Below are 26,417 nucleotides of genomic sequence, written 5' to 3'. Positions count from 1 at the left end.
GCAACTATCAAAAAATTATTTTGTTTAAAAATATATTTCAGGAAAAGGGCATTTTTTTTCGACAGTGAAAAAGAAACTCTTAGCATTCAAATGATAGTCATTCTTTTTTTTTTTCGGAGAAAGCATTATTTATTGCTTCAGATATTTGCACTTGAAGAAACAGCCCATATTAAAAATGCACTTTCATGTAATAAGTATCATACATCCATTTGCTCCCCCCCCCCAAAAAAAAAAAATCTTTGAAAACGGCGACAGGCCACTCGGGAGGCATATACATTTGCAGTCATATTTCGAAACTATCAGTAGACGGAAAACAAAAATAATAATAATAATAATAATAATAAATTTAATTTCTTTCCAGAACTCATCAAAAACACACTAAAAGTCATGATAAGGTGTCAATGTATTTTAGCAAAATTAAAACTACTCCGATAGTAGTGTTACTGATGAATAACATAAATAATGCATTTTATGCAGGGAAAAAAAAAACACCCCGATGTGTATAGGAGAAAAAAATATCAACGAGCATTACAGCCACACTAATAAGAAAATGATTGCAGAAATTGATGAGAATTAAATGCAAATTGTAGCACATAAAAAAATTAAAAGTAAGATAAAAGTACATCTGTGTAAGCTCTCAGTCGTACAGGAGTGATCCATCGATGAAAAGGTTTCTTCAGCCGTCATCTGTACTTCTTTGAAGGTTTCGTTTCTTATCCAAGAGGCTTCGTCAGCGAACTAAAATCTTTTGCTGGTAGTTTCGGCCCCATATTGGCAGTAAATATCCCCATTGTGGGATGAATAAAGGTTTTCTGATCTGATCATATGGACCTAAAAGCTAGCAACCACTCATTTGACGACAATGTGGTTAAAATCTTCGCGAAAGAAAATAGATGCTTTGAAAGGGGAGTAAAAGAAGCTATTTTCATAAAACAGCAAAAAAAACCTTCACTAAATCGCCATGGTGGGGTGAGGTTCAATTTGGATCGTTTGTACAATAGACTTCTTAGGCAACATAGGCTTAGTTATGCGGATGAGGTGATACCAGAGCAAATGGGGCAATCAGGCCAGTCGTAGACGCCATACTTAGGCAGGACAATAGAAGTAATCAGTTAGGACAATAGAAGTAACCACGGGGGGTAGTCCTCTGCTCCCCCCCAACCTGAGAGCAGGGACCAATCGTAGCAGAGTCTGGCACTGCCACGACTGGACAGTAGGGATATATATAGGGCCGAAACTACCAGCAAAAGATTTTAGTTCGCTGACGAAGCTTCTTAGATAATAAGCGAAACATCCAACACTTTCAAAGAAGTACAGATGAAACCTTTTCACCGATAAGATAAAAGTCATCGAGACAGTATAACAAGATACTCATTAGATTTTGTCTATTTTTATGCAGGAAAAAAATGTAATTTAATTACAAGGAGAAAAAAAATTACATTACCTGAAAAAAATTGATGTTTTTGCAAGAAAGTCCACATTGATTTTTTTTTTTTCCTGGAAACAAAAAAAGTTGCAATAAAATGTTAAGAAGAAAGTACATTTTCAGCGAGAAGGAAAAAAAAAACATTTATAAGTGCGCCAAGAGCACTCTGAAGGCAACACACGTTGGTTGGCATGGCTTTTGCGACATGTCCACATTTGTACAAAAAACACGCTCAAAAAAAGCGATATGTAAGCTAGACCAAAAAGAAATGACAACTTTTTTGCATAGCATTCGGCCTTTTTTGCTGCCATGCTGCGTTCACATTCAATGGAAAAAAAACTGAAAAGAGAGTAACTCAATTTCTGGACCGCACGTGGTTACATTTTTTTAAAGGATATCCAGAAACTGGCAAATTTGACCTAAAATGGTCATTTCAAAACAAAATGTCTGACTTCCTGTGTGATGTAAAATGGTCATTTCAAGCCAAAACGTCTGACTTCCTGTGTGATCGAAAATGATCATTTCAAACCAAAACGTCTCACTTCCTGTGTGATCTAAAATGGTCATTTCAAACCAAAACGTCTGACTTCCTGTGTGATCTAAAATAGTCATTTCAAACCAAAACGTCTGACTTCCTGTGTGATCTAAAATGGTCATTTTAGATCACTTCCTGTGTGATCTAAAATGGTCATTTCATACCAAAATGTCTGACTTCCTGTGTGATCTAAAATGGTCATTTCAAAACAAAAATGTCTGACTTCCTGTGTGTTCTAAATGGTCATTTCAAAACAAAACGTCTCACTTCCTGTGTGATCTAAAATGATCATTTCAACCCAAAAACGTCTAACTTCCTGTGTGATCTAAAATGGTCATTTCGAACCAAAACGTCTGACTTCCTGTGTGATCTAAAATGGTCATTTTAGATCACTTAAAATGGTCATTTCATACCAAAATGTCTGACTTCCTGTGTGATCTAAAATGGTCATTTCAAACCAAAACGTCTCACTTCCTGTGTGATCTAAAATGGTCATTTTAGATCACTTAAAATGGTCATTTCATACCAAAATGTCTGACTTCCTGTGTGATCTAAAATGGTCATTTCAAACCAAAACGTCTCACTTCCTGTGTGATCTAAAATGATCATTTCAAATGATAATTTCCACCCAAAAACGTCTAACTTCCTTTGTGATATAAACGTCTCACTTCCTGTGTGATCTAAAATGATCATTTCAAACCAAAACGTCTGACTTCCTGTGTGATCTAAAATGGTCATTTCAAACCAGAAACGTCTGACTTCCTGTGTGATCTAAAATGGTCATTTCAAACCAAAATGTCTGACTTCCTGTGTGTCTTCAGATGTCGTTTCTTTTTTTTGTGTTTTGGAGTTAGTTTAAGAAGTTTAATAAGTAGTCAAAAATGTCTCGTCCAAATCCAATTGGTAGGACTTCCTGTGTCTCGTTTCTTCTTCTACTTTTTTTTTTTTTAATGGGACTATTTTTGATGGAAAAGGCTTCGAAACTTCACGGTTGTTAACTCATTCACTGCCAGATGATGTGCAAAAAGGTGTCCACTCCAGTGCCAGGGTTTTTGTCATTTTCACTCAAATTGCAGGACCCACAGGCGGCCATGTTGACAGGGGCAATTTTTCTATTGGATATAATGGGTACTTGATGATCAAGTGTCATCGACTGACATTTAATTTTGTTTTCAACACCCGTGTGTGACGTTCATATACACAATTAACTAATTCACTGCCAGACAATGTGAAAAAAATGTGTCCACTCCAGTGCCAGGGTGTTTGTCATTGTCACTCGAATGCCGGGAGTCATAGAATATTGAGTTTTAGGACTACATAAACATTCAATGCAGCATAAGAAACCCTGGACTCTTGTTTCATCAGAAAAAAAATGCTAAATTATATGGGTCTGGAGTTATCTGAGCGTGAAATGGGGGCGGCTGCACAAAATACAATATAAAAATGAAGGAAAAAGTGTAGCAGAAGAAGCAACATGCGATGAAATTACCTCAAATGCAAATGAGACGGTGACATTCGGAAACATTAAGTGCTTGTCGGCTTCAGTCGCGTCTAAACGGCGCCTTTAATGACGGGCTCCCGGTTGAGATAGGTGGCCCAGTAGACCAGGTTGAAGGTGCCGAACAGGACGGGGAACACGATGCGGGACATTTTGTCGATCTTGCTGACGCTGTTGTACGTCTTCTTGGGGTCGGCGCCTTTAGTCTCGGGGGCCGCTTTGAGTTGGACGGACGTGCTGTTGGAAATGGTGGACACGGACGCGTCCTTGGTCAGGTTAGCCGTGTAGTTGACGCCGGCGGCGCAGGCGTTGTTGGGTTTCTTGGACAGCGCCAAGGGGTCCTTACGCTGGCGGAAGAAAATATAAGGTGCAGTTCTGAAATTTTGAAAATTATCGAGACATGCTATTAATGCGGCAAGCTAATCACAAACTACTGGATTTAGTGAGTTCGGGGTTATCTATCTAGCTAGATTTTTATCTATCTATCTATCTATCTATCTATCTATCTATCTATCTATCTATCTATCCGTCGAGCTAGATGCTACCTATCTAGCTAGCCATCTAGCGAGATGCTATCTATGTAGCTAGCCATATAGCTAAATGCTATCTATCTAGCTAGATGCTGTGTATCTATTTATCTATCTAGCTAGATGCTATCAATCTAGCTATCAAATGTAAAGAAAAAATAGATAGGTAGCTAGATAAATAGCCAACTAGCTAGATAGATAGCTAGCTCGATATATAGATAGGAAGATAAATAAACAAGCTAGCTAGCTACCTAGTTTTTGAGCTAGCTAAACAAACTAGCTAGCTATTTAGTGAGTAAGACACTTAACTCACTTTTTGGCAACATTTCAGGAATTCAAAGTTACTTTTTTTATTGCTCGGCGATTTGGGTTGTCAAATCCATCAAATGTAAAGAGAAAAATAGAGAGGTAGCTTGATAGATAGCCAGCTAGCTAGCTATCTAGATAGCTATCTAGCTAGCAAGAAAAAAATAGAAAGGTAGCTTGATAGAAAGCCAGCTAGCAAGATAGCTAGCTAGCTAAATAAACAAGCTAGCTACCTAATTGTCAAGCTAGCTAAACAAACCAACTAGCTACTTCGTGAGCTCGCTAACAAGTTTTTGGCAACATTTCGGGAATTCAAAGTTACTTTTTTTATTGCCAGGTGATTTGGGTTGACATATCCATCAAATGTAAAGAAAAACATAGGTAGGTAGCTAGCTAGATAACTAGATAGCGAGATAGCTACAGACAGAAAGACAAACAGATATTTAGCGAGCAAGCTAGCTAGCTTGACAGACAGATACAGACAAAGACAGACAGATATACAGACAGATAGATAAATTGAAAACAACAGAAATTTTGCTTTGACTGTATTGATAATCGAATTACAGTAAAGTCTGGTTATATCGATAGTCCCGGTTATATGGATACTATTTCTATGCACGCACTGAGAAAATTACATGCAAACAGGGTCGGATATAGCGATAGTCCCGGTTATATCGATATTTTTTCGGACTCCCTTGAATATCGATATAACGAGACTTTACTGTACTTGAATCGTTAGAGTTTCTAAATGGAAAGACTACTGACTTTGGGCTGTTGTGCCTCCATGGCCTTCTTGCCATCCCAGGCCCAACTGCGCTTGGTAAAATAGTTAACCGTGGCAAACTCGATGAGGGCGGAGAAGACGAAGGCGTAACACACGGCGATGAACCAGTCCATGGCGGTGGCGTAGGCCACTTTGGGCAACGAGTTGCGGGCGCTGATGCTCAGCGTGGTCATGGTCAACACGGTGGTCACACCTGCGTGGGCGGGAACCGCAACCATTTTCAATCGATCTGTACTTTGCTAGGGCATTGTGAATAGCATTCCAAACGCAAATACAGTGATACCTTGGCTTACAAACTTAATTGGTTGACAGACACAGTGTGTAAGGAGAAAAGTGTGTATCCCAAAAATTAATTTCCCATAGGAAACCATTAAAATGAGAATAATCCGTTCCCAGGTCCCCATAAAATATAATTTTCTACTTTCTAATTTTCTAAGCCTTAAAACTACACAAAATAGACCTTATTTTATGTATAATAAATGAGCTAAGGTATTATAATTAAAGTAAATAAACGGTACTATATAATAAAGTGTTTTTTTTTACCTGGTCGTTGATGGCTTGACGGAATGGAGTGGCCGGTTTCATCAGCATGAAACACTTAATGAGGAACGTAGCCTTCTTCTTTCACCATCTTGAGGAATGATCCCTTGTAGGTGCTTTCTCTGCGATAATTTTACCTAGTTCCTCATCAATTGTGTTCTGTTTAGCTGGGTTGATAGCTTTTTGCATCAAGTGTACAGATGGCTTGTGCGGGTTATTTGTAGAGCCTGATTGATGGGAATTTTAACCTTGCGGTCTACACTCTGCCTCTGAATTATCAACGTTGAAACGAGTCCAAATTTCACTGTTTTCTATCCATGTTCTCACTCTCTGTCATCTGCCTGTCTCTTTACTGTTTAAACCACCTCCCCTCACTGCTGCGTTCTTGACCAATCACGTGGCTTTAACCGAAGACTGTGGGCGGGGACTAGAGGACAAAAAAAATATCAGGTGCCATTTTCTTTTTTGGAGAATGGCTTCACTCTCTCTGTGTCTGTAACCCCCACCCCCTCACTGCTGCGTTCTTGACCAATCACGTGGCTTTAACCGACGACTGGGGGCGGGGAATAGAGGACCAAAACAAGCCGGCTGCCATTTTCTTGGTTTGCAAACGACACATCATTCATTGTGGCAGCTCCGTGTGTATCCCGAAAAATAGTTCGGATGCCAAGGTAAAATTTTCATAAATTTAACGTTCGTAAACCGAAATGTTCGTAAACCAAGGGGACTCTACAGTGTAGAGGGTGGGTGAAGTCTTACCGAAGACGGTTCGCGCGGGCACGGACTCACGATTGAGCCAGAAGGAAACCTGCGACAGGATGACGGTCATGAAGCACGGCATGTACGTCTGGATGACGAAGTAGCCGATCTTCCGTTTCAGGTAGAAGTGAGCCATCATCACCGTGTACTGACCTGAAGAAAACACAACCGTTATTCAGTCACCCGGATGGAGATGCTTAACTTGCAAGGTGTGCTACTGTACATCCAGTGCGACGTGGGCTCCCTCTAGTGGCATAGTAAAGAATCACTGCCTAAAGTAGCGTATTTTCCGCGGTATAAGGCGCATCCCCAATGAATGGTGTATTTTGACATTTTTTTCCATATACAGGTAACATCCGACTTACAACCAGCTCAACTTACAACCACCCATACTTACAATCATGACTTCCAGACCCTATTTTTTTATATTCAGTTTAATTCAACATTTTTAATGGATTTCAACTTACGACCGTTTGGTCGGAATGGAACTCGGTCGTAAGTCGGATGATACCTGTATAAGGCGCACCTTCAATGAATGAAAAAAGTTTTTCAAATACAGTGATACCTCAGCTTACAAACACTTTAGCTCACGAACGTTTCGCCTCACGAACATTAAATTCGCAAGCATATAATCTTGGCTAACGAACAAGTTTTCTGTGGATGAAACAAACCACACAGCGCCACGGTGGCTGGTGGATTAGTTTTCTTTGAGTGCAGACATGGTTTATTATCAAGTGGAGTACTTTTCCTATTATGGGACAGAAAAAGACCCCACGACAGGCTAATGTTAAGCCGAAGAGGACACAAAAGAAAATTACGGTCGAGCAGAAGAAGGAGATCATCGAAAAACACCAACGAGGTGTGCGTTTGTGTGACTGAGCATCCCAGTACCAATATGCTAAGTCGACCATTGCTACATGTGGCTAAGGGTGTTTCTGTTGTCTAAGCAACGGTTTCAGGCAATAGAAGAGGTTGAAAAACTTCTGTTGATTTGAATTAATGAGAAGCAGCTAGCATGGGACAGTGTGAGTGAGGGTATTATTGCAGAGAAAGCACGGCAACTTCACTCGGATATCATCAAGAGGCAACTACATCAACGACCATCACAAAGGAAAATAAAACGACTTTATTATACAGTGCAGTTTATTTTTTTAAATACAATCCAATAGCACATTTATTATACATAAAATAAGGTATATTTTGTATAGATTTAAGGCTTATTTAGTAGAAAATTGTGTTTTATGGGGACCTGCGAACAGATTATTCTCTTTTTTAATGGTTTCTTATGGGATATGAATGTTTGGCAGACAAACTTTTCGCCTTAAACACACTTTGTGGGAACCAATTAAGTTTGTAAGATGAGGTATCATTGTATATTCATATATATGTATTTTTTGTGGGGTGGGGGTTTGAGAACCAATTGCATTACCCTGGCTATTGTATTTTGGGTGTCAGTGACGATACAGCGGATTCCTGTTTTGGGTATTAATCACGACAGATTGGATTGTTGACCCTTTGAGCTAAACCATCTTATTGTGGTCGTCAGTCAAGATAAACAAGATTCGCGTCCTTTGAACTCAGACATGTTGTTGAGGGTATTAGTCAAAGACAAACAGGATTCCTGCGCGTTGACATGGAACCGCGTTAACATCTCAAAACGTTCACCTAAAATGGCGATTTGCCATTTTAGCCGTGTCATTGTCAGGAACTGTGGCCATTAATAATAATAATAATAATAATAATAATAATAATAATAATAATAATAATAAAAAAAAACATAAATAAATAAATTAATTAATATGATAAATAAAATTTTAAAAAAATGAAAAAAATAATCATCATAGTAAAAAAAAATAAAAATTAAAATTAAATTAAATTAAAAATAAATAAATAAACGACAATAATAATAATAATACATTTAAAAAGCTTCTGTGTAAGCTCTCGGTTGTACAGGAGTGGTCCATCGAAGACTTTATCAACATCGCAGGGACAATACCTCAATCGGCATTACATATGCACCTAAAAGCTATCAACCACTCATTTGACGACAATGAGGTTAAAATCGAAAGAAAATAGATGGTTTGAAAGGGGAGTAAAATAAGCTATTTTCATAAAACAGCAAAACCTTTCACTAAATCGCCATGATGGGGTGAGGTTCAACTTGGATCGTTCGTACAACAGACTTCTTAGGCAACATAGGCTTAGTTATGCTGATGAGGTGATACCAGAGCAAATGGGGCAATCAGGCCTGTCGTAGACGCCATAATCAGGCAGGACAGTAGATGTAATCAGCGTAGCCGCAGGGAATAGTCCTCTGCTCCCCCCAACGGGAACAATCATGGCAGAGTCTAGCACCGCCACGTCTGGACAGTAGGGATATATATATATATATATATATATATATATATATATATATATATATATATATATATATATATATATATATATATATATATATATATATATATATATATATATATATATAGAGGGCCAAAACTACCAGCAAAAGATTTTAGTTTTCTGACGAAGCTGCTTGGATAAAAAGCGAAACGTCCGACACCTTCAAAGAAGTATAGATGGCAGCTAAAGAAACATTTTTAATCGATTTAAAAAGCTTGTCGTTCTTGATCTTAAAATTTTCCTGGAATCAGGGAGTGTTGATCCCACTCATATTCATGTGAAAGCCAAATAAATGGCTTGCCGGGTGAGTCGTCATCATCATCATCATCATCATCCTGTTAACCAACGGGAGATTGCATTTTATTTCCTGTCCCGCGGGGAAAAAAAAAAAAAATCCACGGATGACTGCAGCGTTCTTCGGGCAAAATCCGATTTTTTTTTTCTCCCTCTCTCTCTTTCGCTAATCCCTCGTCACAATCTGCAATCTGTGTGTGTGTGTGTGTGTGTGTGCTCTCTGGATTGGCGCATTGTCTCCTGAGCTGGGACACCACGGAGGCGGAGCAACAGGGTGGACGCGGTGCCGGCGACGTCGGCGGGGAAAACTTCTGACAGACGAGCATCCGTCATGCCTTCGACAAGCGGACGAGCATCGGTCCGACGAGCTCGGCGGCGCCGGCGTCGCCATGTTTGACCCCGTTTTTTAGCGTATCACTTCCACCCTAACGTGGATGGGCAGGTGTGGAAAAATCAAAATAAAGTAAAATGCGGCTTTGGTGGACTTTAACGTTTGGATTTTGGAGCGTCTGCGGCGAGCTGCCTTTCATCGCGGAGAACAACGCGGCCATGCTGGTTAACTGGTAAAGTAAACGCGGGCGTCGGTATCGCGATCGTTTTGTAGGCTTAACGCATCAGGTCAAAGGTCACCCGTTGTCCAATGCTAGCTATTCCCGGACCGCTTAGAGAGGGTTCGTACCTCAGATTAGCACCGCTAATTAAGTCTGGAGGCTCTCGTGTGTTTTAAAAGAAGGAAGCATTTGGCGTCACGGCGGGATTTCCATCGTGGGATTTTACACTTACTTTCATGTTGCTAAAATCAAGATCCGATTGGATGGAGCATCTACCGCGTGTCGTTCATCACGAGGATTCCTTAAATGCAGCAAAATAAACTAATTGAGATTTTTTTTTTTTCACTCAATATTGTGACTGGGATTTCAAGTGATTTTTTTCCCATGTTATCTATGGATTTTTTAACAAACAAAAGCAATAACGGAATTTATATGACACGAGAAAATTACAGATTTATAATAATAATAATAATAATAATACATTTAATTTACAAGCGCCTTTCTGAACACCAAAGGACACTTTAGAATAAAACAACAATACATAGAATAATAAAACCATAAATACAGTAAAGTCTCGTTATATCGATATCGGATATATCGATAGTCCCGGTTATATCGATATTTTTTCAGACTCCCTTGAATATTGATATAACGAGACTTTACTGTAAAATGATAAATAATAAAATAGCAGATTAAACCTGACCATGAATGCAAGTTTAAACAGGTGAGTTTTGAGGTGGGATTTGAAAGTAGGATATTACGGATGGTGGGTGGAAGTGAGTTCCAGAGTTTGGGAGCAGAGCGGCTGAAAGCTCTGCACCCCATCGTGGTGAGATGGGCAGAGGGCATACAGTGATGGACGGATAATGAGGATCAAAAGTTTTAGTCTTATCAGTGAGTTATTTGTTGACTCTTTATCACATTGCATTTCAAGTGAAATACAGTAAAGTCTCGTTATATCGATATCGGATATATCGATAGTCCCGGTTATATCGATACTATTTCTATGCACGCACGGAGAAAATTACATGCAAACAGGGTCGGATATATCGATAGTCCCTGTTATATCGATATTTTTTCGGACTCCCTTGAATATCGATATAACGAGACTTTACTGTATATGAAATTGTTCTTAATGGAATTTGTTTGCCATTACTTAGAAGATGACCGTCAAGTAGCCATAGCCTTATTAGCCGTAAAATGTCTCTGTTTTGGTCTTAAAGGACAATTTTGGGTTTAAATGTGTCATTGCTGTATTTAATTTTTGTATATAGTACAGTACAATTCTTTTCCTACTTTTTTTTCTTTATGTGGTGGGGAAGGGGACTTTCAGGACCCAAAAACCTTTGAAAAAAAATAGAATGACAGCATGCGAACATTTGATATGCAAACATATACAAGTAACATCCGACTTACGACCGAGTTCTGTTCCGACCAAACGGTCGTAAGTCAAAGTGGTTGTAAGTCGAAATTCATTCAAAATGTTGAATAGAGACTCAAGAGGCTAAATGACTCGCAAACTTCCCCGTTCTGGTGCCATCACGCGGTCGATTGCTGTGCGAGAGTGAGATGCTGCTGGCTGGCTGGCCAAAATTGTCCTACGCGTTGCCGGACTGCTAGCGCGTTGAGGTGCCAGGCCTAGAATTAAAATGTTAAAAATAGGGTCTGGAGGTTGTGGTCGTAAGTACAGGTGGTCGTAAGTCGATCCGGTCGTAAGTCGGATGTCACCTGTAATATTGCTAGAAACAATAGCTTGATCGGGGTTTTTCATCACACCCTTTAGTACAGTACAATTTCTAATTATGTTGCATGCACAGAGCCTATTTCTCATACCGATGCTAACACGCTAACGCCAAGCAGCCCGGCAACCTGTTTGGACGCCCAATCGGAACTTTGAACACTCGCAATCTGAATGAACAGCCGAGAACGCTTGACCAAAACAAAGGTTTGACATCATGAACGTTATCTTACACAAGAGAATCGAGCAGATGCCACTCGGCCCTCCCCCGACGTGGCACCGTCCCCGCCGCCGCCAATCCCGCGTGTGATGACATCACTCGGTAAAAGCACAACGGACTGAGGGGGCACCGCGTGAGGATTAACCGCGCACGACCAATAGCCGGGACGATACGCAAGTGTGGAAGTTGGAACGAGGTGGGGTGGGGAGGGCATACAGCTGGCGGCGTGTGGGAGGCCTTCCCAAATCCGTGTGATGTATTTGCTGTTCCCGTCGAGCTTGATTTGCCAACATTTGGCTCTAAAAGTGCCCTTGTGGGATCGCAAAAGTGCTTCGGAAATGCCTATTTGCGTTAGATGCTACCCCAAAAGCAATATCGATAGAAGAAGTTATGTAAACTTGATGATTCAGTGCGATGGCGGCGGTAGGACATGGCTAACGCAAGCCTCGATCGAATATTATCATGCTAACATGTGGTATGCTAGCAAATAAGACAGTGACGTGAGTCCAATGCTAACCATACAAGCTAGCTCTGGCGACGGTTGAACATGGCTAACGCAAGCCTCGATCGAATATTATCATGCTAGCATGTGGTATGCTAGCAAATGTCGAGACAGCGACGTGAGTCCAATGCTAACCATACAAGCTAGCTCTGGCGACGGTTGAACATGGCTAACGCAAGCCTCGATCGAATATTATCATGCTAGCATGTGGTATGCTAGCAAATGTCGAGACAGCGACGGGAGTCCAATGCTAACCATACAAGCTAGGTATGGTGATGGTCGGACATGGCTAACGCAAGCCTCGATCGAATACTATCATGCTAGCATGTGGTATGCTAGCAAATATCAAGACAGCGACGTGAGTCGGATGCAAACCATACAAGCTAGCAGTTAGCATGCTAAACCATCAGAAAAGTAAACGTGATTTTGTGTAACGCCTTTTTGTCGGGGATTCTTTTGTGTCTTCGTTGTTTCGACTGTCGGTTTGCAAACATGGTAGGCAGAAGTTAGTGCTATTACACACTTTGTGTCTAGCTATCTCGTTGGCTATCTATTAGCTAGCTAGCTTTCTATGTATTTGAGTTATTCCGGGTTGAGTGAAAGCTGGCGTGTGTGGCTGTTGTGGTTGGCTAACGTGGACAAAAGGCAAATGCTGCCCCCACGTGGAAGGGAAAAAAAAACATAGCCAGAGGTCTAACCGGCGCTTTATCTAACCCTAACCCCCGCAAGAAAAACCAAAACCCGAACAAATTTGGGAATGGCTTTCCAATTCCCGAATAAATTCAGCAATGGCAGCAAACGAGTTAATAAAAGAAATGCGGGTTAACCTCTGCTGGTGGAGATGTCCTCAGTGCCGGCCGTCTGACCAATCAGGTGGTACTGGTTGAGCCTGGATCCTTCCTCGCCGACCACCACCGATTTGGCAGCCCCTTTATCCCAAGTGTAGACCACCTCCGAGACCGGGTAGGCGTCTGGATGGAGATTTGGGACACTTGATTCATGGCATTGCAATACTGTAAATACGATCATTTAATAGATTGTATAAAAGTACCGTGATACCCCGGTTTACGAACTTTTCGGTTTCCGAACGTTAAATTTATGAAAATCTTTCCTTGGCATACAAACTATTTTTCGGGATACACACGGAGCTGCCACAATGAGCAATGTGTCGTTCGTGAACAAGCCCGTTCCCCTATCAAGAAAATGGCAGCCGGCTTGTTATGGTCCTCTATTCCCCGCCCCCAGTCTTCGGTTAAAGGCACGTCATTGGTCAAGAACGCAGCAGTGAGGGGAGGTGGTTTAATCATTAAAGAGACAGGCAGATGACAGAGAGAGAGAGAGTGACAAAATGGATAGAAAACAGTGAAATTTGGACTCGTTTCAACTTTGATAGTACAAAGGCAGAGTGTAGACTGAAAGGTTAAAATATCCCATCAATCAGGCTCCACAGACAACCCGTACAAGTCACCTGTACACTTGATGCAAAAAGCTATCAACCCAGCTAAAGAGAACACAATTGATGAGGAACAAGGTAAAATTATCGCAGAGAAAGCACCTACAAGGGATCATTCCTCAAGATGGTGAAAAAGAAGTTCCTCATCAAGTGTTTAATGCTGATGAAAGCGGCCACTCCATTCCATCAAGCCATCAACGACCATTACAAAATGTCAATAAAATGACTTTATTATATAGTACAGTTTATTTCTTTAAGTATAATACCATAGCACATTTATTATACACAAAATAAGGTATATTTTGTGTAGTTTTAAGGCTTAGAAAGTAGAAAAATATGTTTTATGGGGACCTTGGAACGGATTATTCTCATTTTAATGGTTTTCTATGGGAAATTAATTTTTGGGATACACACTTTTCGCCTTACACACTCTGTCTGGGAACCAATTAAGTTCGTAAGCCAAGGTATCACTGTCCAATATAATATTTGGCATATATTTAACACAGTTTAGATTTATTTTGTTACACAATTCTGGATAGATTGATTTTGGCGCGTACGTGTAAATGCAGACGCTTTATGGACGATAGAGTTAAATAAACTAAATGTTGCGTGCCTTTTTTTATTCAATTTGTGCTCTTTCAACCTTTGACTGCAATCATAACAGTGACAAGGGTTCAAAGTTAATCTGCGTGTCTTTGCGCTGGTTTGACAAGCGTCCTTGTTTGTATTATTATTTTTTTTTTTACTAGCCACCTGTGCTGCCGGGAAGTCACATCGCTAGCAGCCAGAGGTCTTTTGGGCCGCTTGATTTTATTACAACAACAAAAGAGACATGGCCGCTTTGGGATGGAAAGGTTTTGTTTACAGACTAAAAAAAAATGGAGGAAATGGCCTCTCACATGTTTTGATTCCCTTGATTTGGTTTTAATAATAATAATACATTTCATTTATAAGCACCTTTCAAAACTCTCAAGGTCACTTTGTAGTCACAGGATAGGTTTTTCTGTGGATGAGCAGCGGCAGCCACTCGTCCCAGCGTTCCCTCAAGCCCGAAGTAACTCAAATAGATAGAAAGCCAGCTGGCTAGCTAGCTAATGGATAGCAAATAAATAGTTACTAGATCGCCAGATAGCCAACAGTTGGCCAGCTTGACAGTTTACAGTCAATCAGCTAGACAGCTAATAGCTAGCTAGCTAATGGATAGCTAATAAATAGCGTCCACTCAACCCGTAATTCACTCAAATAGTTAGAAGAAAGCTAGGTAGCATCACTCGGTAGCTAGGTAGCTAATAGAAATAATAATAACAATAATACATTTCATTTATAAGCGCCTTTCAAAACTCTCAAGGTCACTTTATAGCCACAGGAAAGGTTTTTCTGAAGGTGAGCAGCGGCAGCCACAGATAGAAAGCTAGCGACCTACCTAATAGAAATAATAATAATACTATAGCGCTTCAACAACAGTTGAAGCTATAACAAAGCGCTAACATGGACAAAAGGCAAATGTTGCCCCCTCGTGGAAGGGAAAAACATTGCCGGGGGTCTGACCAGCGCTTTATCGACACCCCCCTTGCAAAAAATAACCCAAAACCTGGACCAAATTCGCGAATGGCGCTCCACATCGTGCTTTTCAACACCCAAAGAAATTCCGTAATGGCAGTGAATGAATTAAATATATGTGTGAACGCTGGTGCGTGTGGCTACCGCTGCTCACCCGCAGAAAAATTATCCTGTGACTGTAAAGTGTCCTTGAGAGTTTTGAAAGGCGCTTGTAAATGAAATGTATGATTATTATTACTGTATCTATTAGCTAGCTTTCTATCTATTTGAGTTACTTCCGGGTTGAGTGAACGCTGGCGCGTATGGCTGCCGCTGCTCACCCAGCAGAAAAATTATCCTTATGAGGCGCTGTAATGTGTCTGTATCTTGAGAGTTACTTCCGGGTTGAGTGAAAGGCATAAACTGATGTGTCCTTGAAGTTTATTGAAATTATTATTATTATAATGGTATCTATTAGCTAGCTAGCAAGCTAGCTTTATAGATAGCTAATATATAGCAAATAGATAGCTAGCTAGATAGCAAATAAATAGCAAATGGATGGCAAATAGATAGCCAGCTCGGTAACTAGCAAATAGATAGCAAATTGCTATCTATTAGCTAGCTAGCTATCTATTAGTTAACTATTAGATTGCTAGCTAACTTTCTATCTATTTGAGTTATTATTTGCTATTATTATTATTACACATGATGACATTGTTTCTGTGGTTTTGTCACGACTCTATTGCACCGATTTCTGCGGAAACTACACACGATAGGCGAAAAACCAATCGCAAAGTATAACCCCCGTTACTAAATCTATGTGTGTTTGTGTGGCACTCGGCGGTCCAATCTATGAGCGCTAATCCCACAACTGTGGTGTCAGAAGACTTCACAGATTGTCTTCAATATCCCCAGATTGACCTCAACCCCCGTCGGGATTATTGTCTCTTGACCAGCCGCAACAACATTAGGGTGTCTTGCAACCAGCCCATTCCATTGTTTGTTTTAACACTTTCGTTGACTTGCTAATGTTTAGCGAGAAAACTAAATGTTAGCCTGGATGGTTTCAAAAGAGATAAAATAGGAATGTTCTAGCTGTTGGTGTGTAAATACAGTGATAGCTTGGTTTACGAAATTAATTGGTTCCCAGACAGAGTGTTTAAGGCGAAAAGGGTGTATCCCAAAAATTAATTTCCCATAGGAAACCATTAAAATGAGAATAATCCGTTCCCAGGCACAGTGTAGACTGCAAGGTTAAAATTCCCATCAATCAGGCTCCACAAATAACCTGCACACGCCATCTGTACACCTGATGCAAAAAGCTATCACCTCATCAAGTGTTTAATGCTGATGAAACCGGCCACTCCATTCCATCAAGCCATCAACGACCATCACAAAGGTAAATAAAACGACTTTATTATACAGTACAGTTTATTTTTTTAATTATAATACCATAGCACATTTATTATATACATAAAATAACGTACATTTTGTGTAGTTTTAAGGCTTAGAAAATTAGAAAGTAGAAATTATGTTTTATGGGGACCTGGGAACGGATTATTCTCATTTTAATAGTTTCCTATGGGAAATTAATTTTTGGGATACACACTTCGCCTTACAAACTCTCTCTGGGAACCAATCAAGTTCGTAAGCCAATGTATCACTGTATTTTCATTTATTAGTTCATTTGTTTATTTATCTATAAAAGTCAAAAACATTGAACAGAATTTATAATTTGACCATGTCTGAATGTGATTTTTTTTGAAACAAGAGCATATCTGTTTCCAAAAAAAAACATCAATAAATAAATAAAGACTCATTACGACAGCTTCCCCATTTGCAAAACTAGCAAACGACGAGTTAGCGATATTAAAGGACAACCGACGTCTCCGGACAAGTTGACTTCGACTGAGCGTATTTTACAAAGATTCCACCGCATATACAGTAAAGTCTCGTTATATCGATATCGATTATATCGATAGTACTGCTTATTACGATACTATTTCTATGAACCCAGGGAGAAAATTACATGCGCGCAGGATCGGATATATCGATAGTCCGGTTATATCGATATTTTTTCCGACTCCCGAGAATATCGATATAACGAGACTTTACTGTAGCTATATTTTACGTTTTAAGACTCGCGCTGAAAATTCCCGAAGTCTTGTTTTTGAGTTGGTGACGAGTCCTCACCCTACGTCACTGAAGCAACACCCCTGACCGAAAAAAGGACACATTGTAACAGTCCTTCCATCACATCAATGTATTTTGCTGTACTTGTTTGATCTCAAAACCTCGTGTTGCACCAAAAAGAGGCAGAAGAGGGCGACAAAGCTCCGTGTAAGGAACCAACCAGCCCGTGGAAACGGGCAGATTAATTCCTTACACGGAGCCCCGCCGCCACGGAATAAATTCTTTAATGGATTGCAAACATGTATGCTTTCCTCTTCAGAACTACTTGAATCATATTCAAGGGGGCGGGACCTTCTGAATCTGGCCACTTCCGGGTTAATTTTTTTTTGCAAGTCATTTTAAAAAAAAAAATGGTGTCGGTTGTCCTTTAAACTTCGCGAGAGCAAGAGAGGTGATTAACGTGTGTGCAAGAACGAGACCATTGAAGCGTTAAGAGAGAGAGAGAGAGAGCTTGGAGTACATAAACACGGCGGGAAAAGCAGGCCAACCAGCGAGGCGCCATCCACGGAGGTCAAAGGATTAGCTCGGGTTAATGGAGTCGCAGAAACCGGATACGACGCTGATAGCATCCGAGGCCTCGGCAAATCACACAAAAGCCTTTTTTTTTATTATTAATGTATTTTTTTTAAAAGGCTTTCCAAAAACCCCAAAGCAGCTCAGAAGTTCACATTTTGCGTTGTTCCATAATTTGATTATTCCATCAGCTTCCTCCTTTAATTCTTTTTGCATAACTAAGCTCAACTAAAGCAGAAAATATTGCTAACGTGGAATCACGCTATCCCGCAGTGGATAGTGAGAAAAAAACAACACAAAAAAAAGAATCATAATACATAATATATATATAATAATAATACATTTCATTTCTAAGCGCCTTTCAAAACTCTCAAGGTCACTTTACAGTCACAGGGTCAGTTTTTTTCTGCGGGTGAGCAGCGGCAGGCACATGCGCCAGCGTTCACTCTATCCGGAAATAACTCAAATAGATAGAAAGTTAACTAGATACCTAATAGATAACTAATAGATAGCTAGCAAGCTAGTTAGATAGCGAATAGATAGCAAATAGATAGCAAATAGCTATCTATTAGCTAGCTACCTAGCTGGCTGTCTATTTGCCATCCATTTGCGATTTATTTGCAATCTAGCTAGCTATTTATTTGCTATCCATTTGCTATCTATTAGCTATCTACCTAGCTGGCTATATATTCGCCATCCATTTGCTATTTATATGCTATCTAGCTAGCCCTCTATTTGGTATCCATATGCTATCTATTAGCTATCTACCTAGCTGGCTATCTATTTGCTACCCATTCATTGTACTAAGTTCATCCTGTCTACTTGATATCTAATTTAAAGCAGATTCTTTACTTACACACAGTGTATTGTAGGTGTTCAAATACCTGACATGTTTCGGCGTATACGTCCGCCTTCGTCAGAGGCGGAAGTATACGTAATAGTAATCAGCCCGTTTCCACAGGCTGATTAATTCCTTACACGGAGCTTTGTCGCCACTTTCTGCCTATTTTTGGGTCAGACATTTCCCCCCAATGTTGCCTCAAAATGGCACGGAATAAATTATTTAATCGATTGCAAACATGTATGCTTTCCTCCTCAGAACTATTTGAATCACAGTCATAACTGGATGAATAACAAGAAAGCATATTCTCTGAATCTGAAGCCATTGTTTTGATTCTCCAGCAATGCAAGACGTCTTGGGGTGACGTCACAAACTGGGGGGCGGGACTTTCTGAAAATGCCCAATCAGCAGCTCAATTTTTTTGCAGCTTTTGGACATTTTAAGTCATTTTTATTGGTGTTTTGCATTTGATTAAAAATATCATACTGCATGTTTTGGGTATTTTAGATGCTATCAAACGTTTTTCTGATGTCAGTTAGGAAACAAAAAAAGTGATGTCGGTTGTCCTTTAAGAATGAATGACTCTGTGTCTTTGTGTTGTCATGTTATTTCTTATGTAGTTTTTTTTTTTTTGTTCTTTTAACTTCAAGACTGCGCCGCGACAGTGGCTGCCTTTCCAGCAGCTCCTGTATTTTGTTTTTCTACTTTCATTCTTTTCATAACTTTTGCCGCTGTGAAATGTAAATTCCAATCCAACCGGCTTTCTTCCCCTCCCCAATCCATTGTTCTGAATACAGGGAAGCCCCCCTCGTGATTAATCCCAAAAGATTAAGGGCCGGCCGGCGCTACTTCCTTCCCACGTCACAAAAACAAGCGACTTACAGCTTCCAAATTTAAGAGGACAGGCGTGCGCGTCCATGGGGAAGTCCTCTAGTTGCATGGGGCACTCGGCAGATATGGTCAGCCTGGAAAAAAAAAAACAACAATAGAAATCAATCCATGTATGAATATAGAAAACGTGTGTGATTAAATCGAAGGATTAGTCCATTAAATGTTCTAAAATTAATAGAAGCCGGGGGAGTCCTGATGAAGACTGCTACTTCCACCGCGTGGATGCTAATTGTAACGTCATCGTGGAAATGTGGCAAAAAAATGACGCGATGCTGTAAAAGCAAAGCATATCTGTAAAGGGGCTTGAAATAAAATGTATTGTTATTATTATTAAAACAAAAATGCACTGTCATTTTATTACTTTTCCTAATATATATATATATATATATATATATATTAAAAAAAACAATCATTTTATTTTAAGGACAGATCTGATGTAAAAATGTATAGTCAGTTTTCAACATGCATTTATGATAATAATAATACTACTACTACTACTACTAATAATAATAATAATAATAATACATGTCATTTATAATAATACTTATCATTTATAAGCACCTTTCAAAACTCTCAAGGACACTTTACAGTCACAGGAGAAGTTTTTCTGCGGGTGAGCAGAGGCAGCCACATGCGCCAGCGTTCTCTCAACGCCGAATTAACTCCAATAGATAGAAATCTAGCTAGCAAGCTAATGGATAGCAAATAAATAGCAAAAGGAATGACCGAGCAAAGATCCTGTGGGACTTCCAGATATTATTCATATTATTATTATTTTTTTTTTACTTTACGTTACTTCTGGCTTGAGTGAATGCTGGCACGTGTGGCTGCCGCCGCTCACCCGCAGAAAAAAAATATCCTGTGACTGTAAAGTGACCTTGAGAGTTTTGAAAGGCGCTTATAAATGAAATGTATTATTATTATTATTATTATTATTATTATTATTATTATTATTATTATAGATAGCCAGATAGCCAACAGCAAGCCAGCTAGACAGCTTACAGCCAGTCAGCTAATAGCTAGTGGATAGCAAATAAATAGCAAATAGATAGCCAGATAGCCAACAGCTAGCTATCTTACAGCCAGCCAGATAGACAGCTAACAGCTAGCTAATGGATAGCTGCTAATGTAGTTGCCTTTAAGAATGTAGTTCGTATGTGCAGATTATATTCTCGCAAATTTAATGTTCGTAAGGCGAAACGTTCGTTAGCTAAAGCGCTCGTGAGCCGAGGTATCACTGTAGTATCCCCTCAATGCTTGTAAATGACATGTAATGGCAGAAAAAAAAGACCACTTAGATCTAAATGAACCACCTTAAATGACTTAAGCACCAAATTGGCTTTTGGAACCACAAAAAAAAAGAGACTTGAGCTCACATGCAAGTAAAATTTGGGGAAACGGTCTGTCGGGTACCTCATGGTGTAAAGAAGCGTGCCGTCATCCTGAAGCCTCAGGAGCTTGTTGGGTGTGGTCATGTTGTGCGCGATGGATTTCTTTCCATTCAGGAAGAAAGTATCGGGTGTCCAGATGTTGCTAGCTAGAAGGTTGTTAAGTGGCAGCATCTTCATGGGGCCTTCGAAGCACAGACGCTCGTCTTTCCAACTTTGGCGGAAGAACACGTCGATGGTGTACTCCTGAAATTGAACAGCCAGAAATTGAATATCGAATGTTCATATGAAATTGTGTGGACATGTTTATCATTAAAGGACAACCGACACCATTTTTTTTTTGTTTCCTGACTGACATCAGAAAAACGTTTTGTAGCATCTAAAATACCCAAAACACGCAGGTTGATATTTTTAGTCAAATACAAAACACCAATAAAAATGAATTGAAGTGTTCCAAAACTGCCACAAAATGAGCTCGGAACTGGGCAGATTCAGAAAGTCCCGCCCCCTTGTGACATCACGCCAGGAAACTCCTTCACAAACTGCCTTGCTCCAGAATCAAAACAATGGCTTCAGAGAGTTCAGATTCGGAGAAGATGCTTTCTTGTGACTCATCCAGTTATGAATATGATTCAAATAGTTCTGAAGAGGAAAGCATACATGTTTGCAATCGATTAAAGAAGTCCTTCCGTATCAATTCCAGTCGTCTGGACTCCAATGTAGCGCCCAGGCTTGGCTGCGACACACGACGATTCACCATCGTGTTATTTATGTAGTTTTTCTTCTAATTTCGCAATCAACACTGTGTTTTTAGACCCCAAAAAAAAGTACCCAAAATGCATTGTGTGTCGCTTTCTCAGTCAGGGGCGTTCCAAATGTGACGTCACTTAAGGCATCGTCTTCAACTCAAAAACAAGAGTCTTAAAAGGTAAAATATAGCTATATTCGGTGAAATCTTTGTCATTTTACAAATTATGGACGCAACTTGTCCAGAGGTGTCGATTGTCCTTTAAAGCTTCATGCACAAAAGTCGGTCATTTTGGTTTGAAATGGCAAATTTTGGGCAAATTCCAAGGGCTCATATGTTATATGTTAAATTTCAAATGAAAAGAATTTTGCAATAAAATGGATTGCGATGGATGGTTAGCGCTTGTAACGTCTTTTAAAGGACAATCGACGTCACTTTTTTGTTTTTTAACTGACATCAGAAAAACGTTTTATAGCATCTAAAATACCCAAATCATGGAGTATATTTTTAGTCAAATGCAAAACACCAATAAAAATGACTTAAAGTGTCCAAAATCTGCAAAAAATTGAGCTGCGAATTGGGCGAATTTTCAGAAAGTCCCGCCCCCAATTCGTGATGTCACGCCAAGACGTCTTGCATTGCTTGTGAATCAAAACAATGGCTTCAGATTCGGAGAATATGCTTTTTTGTTACACATCCAGTTATGAATATGATTCAAATAGTCCTGATGAGCAAAGCAGACATGTTTGCAATCGATTAAAGAATTTATTTGGGCCATTTTGAGGCAAGATTGGGGGACAATCGCTCACAAAAAAAAAGGCACAAAATGGCGACATCTTGTGGCCACCTCTGTTTCCACAGGCTGACAAATTCTTAAAAGGCGCTTGGACGCCCTCTGGCGGCTTTTGTGTGTAACACAAGGTTTTCAAAAAAACAGTACAGCAAAATACATTGACGGACAATACGACAATGTGTCCTTTTCACGGTCAGTGGGTGGTCCTTTCGTGACGTCACATACGGACTGGTCACCAACTCAATATTCAGTCTTAAAACGTAAAATATAGCTATATGCCGTGGAATCTTATTAAAATACGCTCAGTAGAAGTCATTTGAAGTGATTTTACAAATTATGGACACAACTTGTCCGGGGACGTCGGTTGTCCTTTAAGTAACGTCTTACCATTTCCGTGTCCGAAACAGGACCGAAGCTGGTGACAAAAATGTTGGTTTTGATCTCAGTCACCTTTTCTGTAGGATTGAAAGAAAACAGAGATTACACAAAGATATTTTTAAGGAAACATTTTGACATTTTATTTTTCATTTAATTCATTCGCTGCCATTCGTGAATTTATCCAGGAATTGAAAAATGTGACCCTTTTGTCCATGTTAGTGCGTTGTTACAGCTTCAGATGTCGTTAAAGCGCTATATAAATCAATATGGATGTATTATTGGATTGCATTTTGGAGAACCACCCCCATTTCAAGCTCAGATAACTCCAGACCCATATAATTTAGGAATTAAATCTTTTTTTTTCTAATGAAAGTGTGGTTTCTTATGTTAAATTGAATGTTTATATAGTCCTAAAACTAAATATTCTGTGTGTCCTGCAATTTGAGTGAAAATGACAAAGACCCTGGTACTGGAGTGCACAGTTTTGCACATCGTCTGGCAGTGAATGGGTTAATTGTTGCCTAAAGCGTCGATAAAGTGCTGGTCAGACCTATGGCTATGTTTTTTTTGCCTTCCACGAGGGGGCAGCATTTGACTTTTGTCCCTGCTAGCGCTTTGTTGTTATAGCGCTATATAAATCAATATGTATTGTATTTTGTACAGCCGCCCCTATTTCAATCTTAGATAACTCCAGACCCATATAATTTAGGAATTAACTGTTTTTTATTTATGATAAAAGAAGAAAACCTAAAGTCTCTTATGTTAAATTAAATAATAATAATAATAATAATAATAATAATAATAATAATAATAATAATAATAATAATAATAATAATAATAATAATAATAATAATAATAATAATAATAATAAGACGTTTAATTTATAAGAATGTTTATGGAGTCCTAAAAGGCTGAGATAACTCCAGACCCATATAATTTAGAAATTAACAGTTTTTTATTTCTTATAAAAGAAGAAAGCCTAAAGTCTCTTATGTTAAATTTAATAATAATAATAATAATAATAATAATAATAATAATAAATGTAATTCATCAGAATGTTTATGGAGTCCTACAAGCCAATATTCCGTGGGTCCTGCAATTTGAGTGAAAATGACAAAAACCCTGGCACCGGAGTGGACACATTTACCCACATGGTCTGGCAGTGAATGAGTTAAAGACAAGCAGGAAATTAGTAGATTTACCTCCCAATCCAGGGCGCAGTCTGTTATCGTAGCCGTCCAGCAGTCCGTCCAGGATACGCGTGAACACGGTGATGTTGTTAATTAATTCGGCCTCGGTGGGCGTCCCCGTCGCCTCCTGTTGGAGGCTGGACAACCACAATCATATGACAAATAAGGCTATCTATATTTGCTATTTATTTGCTATCCATTAGCTATCTGGCTGGCTAGCTGTTGGCTATCTGGCTATCTATATTTGCTGTTTATTGGCGATCCATTAGCTAGCTCGCTAGCTATTAGCTGTCTGGCTATTTATTAGCCTTTTATTATATTTGTATTATTATTATTATCTGATAGCTAGCTAGCTTTCTATCTATTTGAGTTACTTAGTTATGAAAGAACGCTGGCGCTTGTGGCTGCCGCTGCTCACCCACAGAAAAACTTATCCTGTGACTGTAAAGTGACCTTGAGAGTTTTCAAAGTCGCTTAAAAATGAAATGTGTTAGTTAGTTAGTTATTATTATAAATAGGCGGTGTTATCGTCATCATATGATGATGATGATGATGACGATGATGATGATGATGCGACACTCACCACGGGCGGCAGGTGAGGCTGGCGAGCAAGAAGCATAGCCACGTGCGTCTCATTTCAAAGCTGCGGTGCATTCCATCGCCCATTCCTGCAGCCAAAAACGCACCCGTGAACATCTCCCGGCGAAATAAGGGCACGTTAGGAGTTGCGCTCCAAATATAAACCGTAGACGAGCACAAGATATCAAGCGCGAGCGCTGTCAGATGCTCTGCCGTCGCAGACGTTACCGTGCTGGCCCCCCTTTTTCGGTGATTTGCTCTCATCATGTTGATTAAAAATTAGTATTATAAAACATATTTTATAATAATAATAATAATAATAATAATAATAATAATTTTTCAAGGTTGGATTCTTTTGTCATTTAATTATGATTTATTCATATTTATTTTCAATGTTGCTATTTTCACATAGTATTTTATTATTCAATATCAATTTTGGGTGTAGTTTAAATCAGCTATTTTATTATTATTTATTATTATTATTATTATTATTATGATTATTATTGAATTAATTTAAAATGCTATTTTATTTATTATTATTCATATCAGTCTTTATTATTGTATTAATTTAAAATTGGTTTCATTTTTCAAGGTTGGATTCTTTTGTCATTTAATTATGATTTATTCATATTATTTATTTTCAATGTTGTTTATTATTATTTATTATTATTATTATTATTATTATTATTGAATTAATTTAAAATGCTATTTTATTTATTTATTATTATTCTTATTCATATCGGTCTTTATTATTGTATTAATTTAAAATTGGTTTCATTTTTCAAGGTTGGATTCTTTTGTCATTTAATTATGATTTATTCATATTATTTATTTCAGCTATTCTTTATTTTCAATGTTGCTATTTTCACATAGTATTTTATTATTCAATATCAATTTTGGGTAGTTTAAATCAGCTGTTTTATTTATTTATTTATTTATGCTTTTATTGTTCTGTGTATTGTTCTTTTAATTGTAACGTGTCCTTGTGTGTTCTGAAAGGCGCTTGGAAATTAAATGTATTATTAATATTATTATTATTCATATTATTATTATTATTCCTACTTTGTCTAATTACAAAATAATAGATGACAATCTTTAAGGTTCTTTAGTTTGTCCTTATATTTATTATTATTACTGCCCTTATAATATTTATTCTGGTATTATATCTTGAATATGTTATATTTGTATTATGACACATAATGATATTCATTTATTACAATACAATATCTGTAAGCGATATTATGTGATGTGAACATTAAATATTTGTTTGGGGTATTATTCAATCGTGTCAATGTGAAATGTTGCATTTTTTTTTAAATATATTATTTATCACGATTTGTTTATTTCACGATTTAGCATTTATTTTAAGCAAAAAAAAAAAAAAACTCCATTTTTTTTTTTTACATGCTTGAACATTAAACACCTTTCCAAGCTTGAACTTTAAAGGCGTCAACACCCCATAACAATACAATACAATTCAAAACAATACAATACAATACAATACATCCGAATTTATTATTTATTTATGATTAATTTTAATTTTGTAACAAAAATAGGGGGTTCTTTCACCCCCCCCAAATGAAACTGGTTTAAAAACAACACAACCTACTAGAAGTATTCCACCTGCATCCCTGCACCATACACATAAGCCTCTCCACACAGTAAAACGGCAACCAAAAGCCCCCCCCCCCAACCCCAACCCCCGACCCTCCTTACCTTCAAGAAGAAGAAAACGACGACGACGACGACTACCTCTCGTCCTCCAGCGTTACCCGTCAAGCAGGCTCTCCCGGAGCGCCACTCCAAAAATTAGCGTCAACGATCTGGTAGA

General features: G+C 38.7%; 2 protein-coding genes across 2 annotated transcripts in view; one reads left to right on the top strand and one right to left on the bottom strand.

The window, feature by feature from the left end:
- gabra5 (gamma-aminobutyric acid type A receptor subunit alpha5) lies at positions 1–26,348 on the bottom strand. The gene is made up of 10 exons (XM_089001767.1): positions 26,303–26,348; positions 24,591–24,675; positions 24,020–24,144; positions 22,827–22,894; positions 20,924–21,144; positions 19,502–19,584; positions 12,908–13,051; positions 6,376–6,528; positions 5,058–5,269; positions 1–3,806 (listed from the first exon to the last, which is right to left on the bottom strand). The coding sequence occupies exons 2-10, from the start codon at positions 24,671–24,673 to the stop codon at positions 3,513–3,515; spliced, it is 1,383 nt and encodes a 460-aa protein (XP_088857893.1). The 5' UTR covers positions 24,674–24,675; positions 26,303–26,348; the 3' UTR covers positions 1–3,512.
- Positions 9,311–26,417, top strand: part of gabrb3 (gamma-aminobutyric acid type A receptor subunit beta3) — a 36,401-nt gene continuing 19,294 nt past the window's right edge. The window contains exon 1 of the mRNA XM_089001765.1: positions 9,311–9,632. Within this exon, the coding sequence (XP_088857891.1) occupies positions 9,538–9,632 (95 nt within the window). The 5' untranslated portion in view covers positions 9,311–9,537. The remainder of the gene's footprint in view (positions 9,633–26,417) is intronic.

The sequence above is a fragment of the Hippocampus bargibanti genome, linkage group LG07 (genome assembly GCF_051943395.1).
Source record: "Hippocampus bargibanti isolate YZ-2025 linkage group LG07, ASM5194339v1, whole genome shotgun sequence".
Lineage (NCBI taxonomy): Eukaryota > Metazoa > Chordata > Actinopteri > Syngnathiformes > Syngnathidae > Hippocampus > Hippocampus bargibanti.
This window is presented reverse-complemented; position numbering and strand designations above follow the sequence as displayed.

Bases quoted from the DNA above. Each gene is read 5' to 3' on its own strand.
- gabra5 (XM_089001767.1), bottom strand. From the start codon at position 24,673: ATGGGCGATGGAATGCACCGCAGCTTTGAAATGAGACGCACGTGGCTA. The intron at 22,895-24,019 runs GTAAATCTACTA...TCAATCCTACAG, and splicing joins ACTGCGCCCTGGATTGGGAG to AAAAGGTGACTGAGATCAAA. The intron at 5,270-6,375 runs GTAAGACTTCAC...CCGCCCACGCAG, and splicing joins GCCCGCGCGAACCGTCTTCG to GTGTGACCACCGTGTTGACC.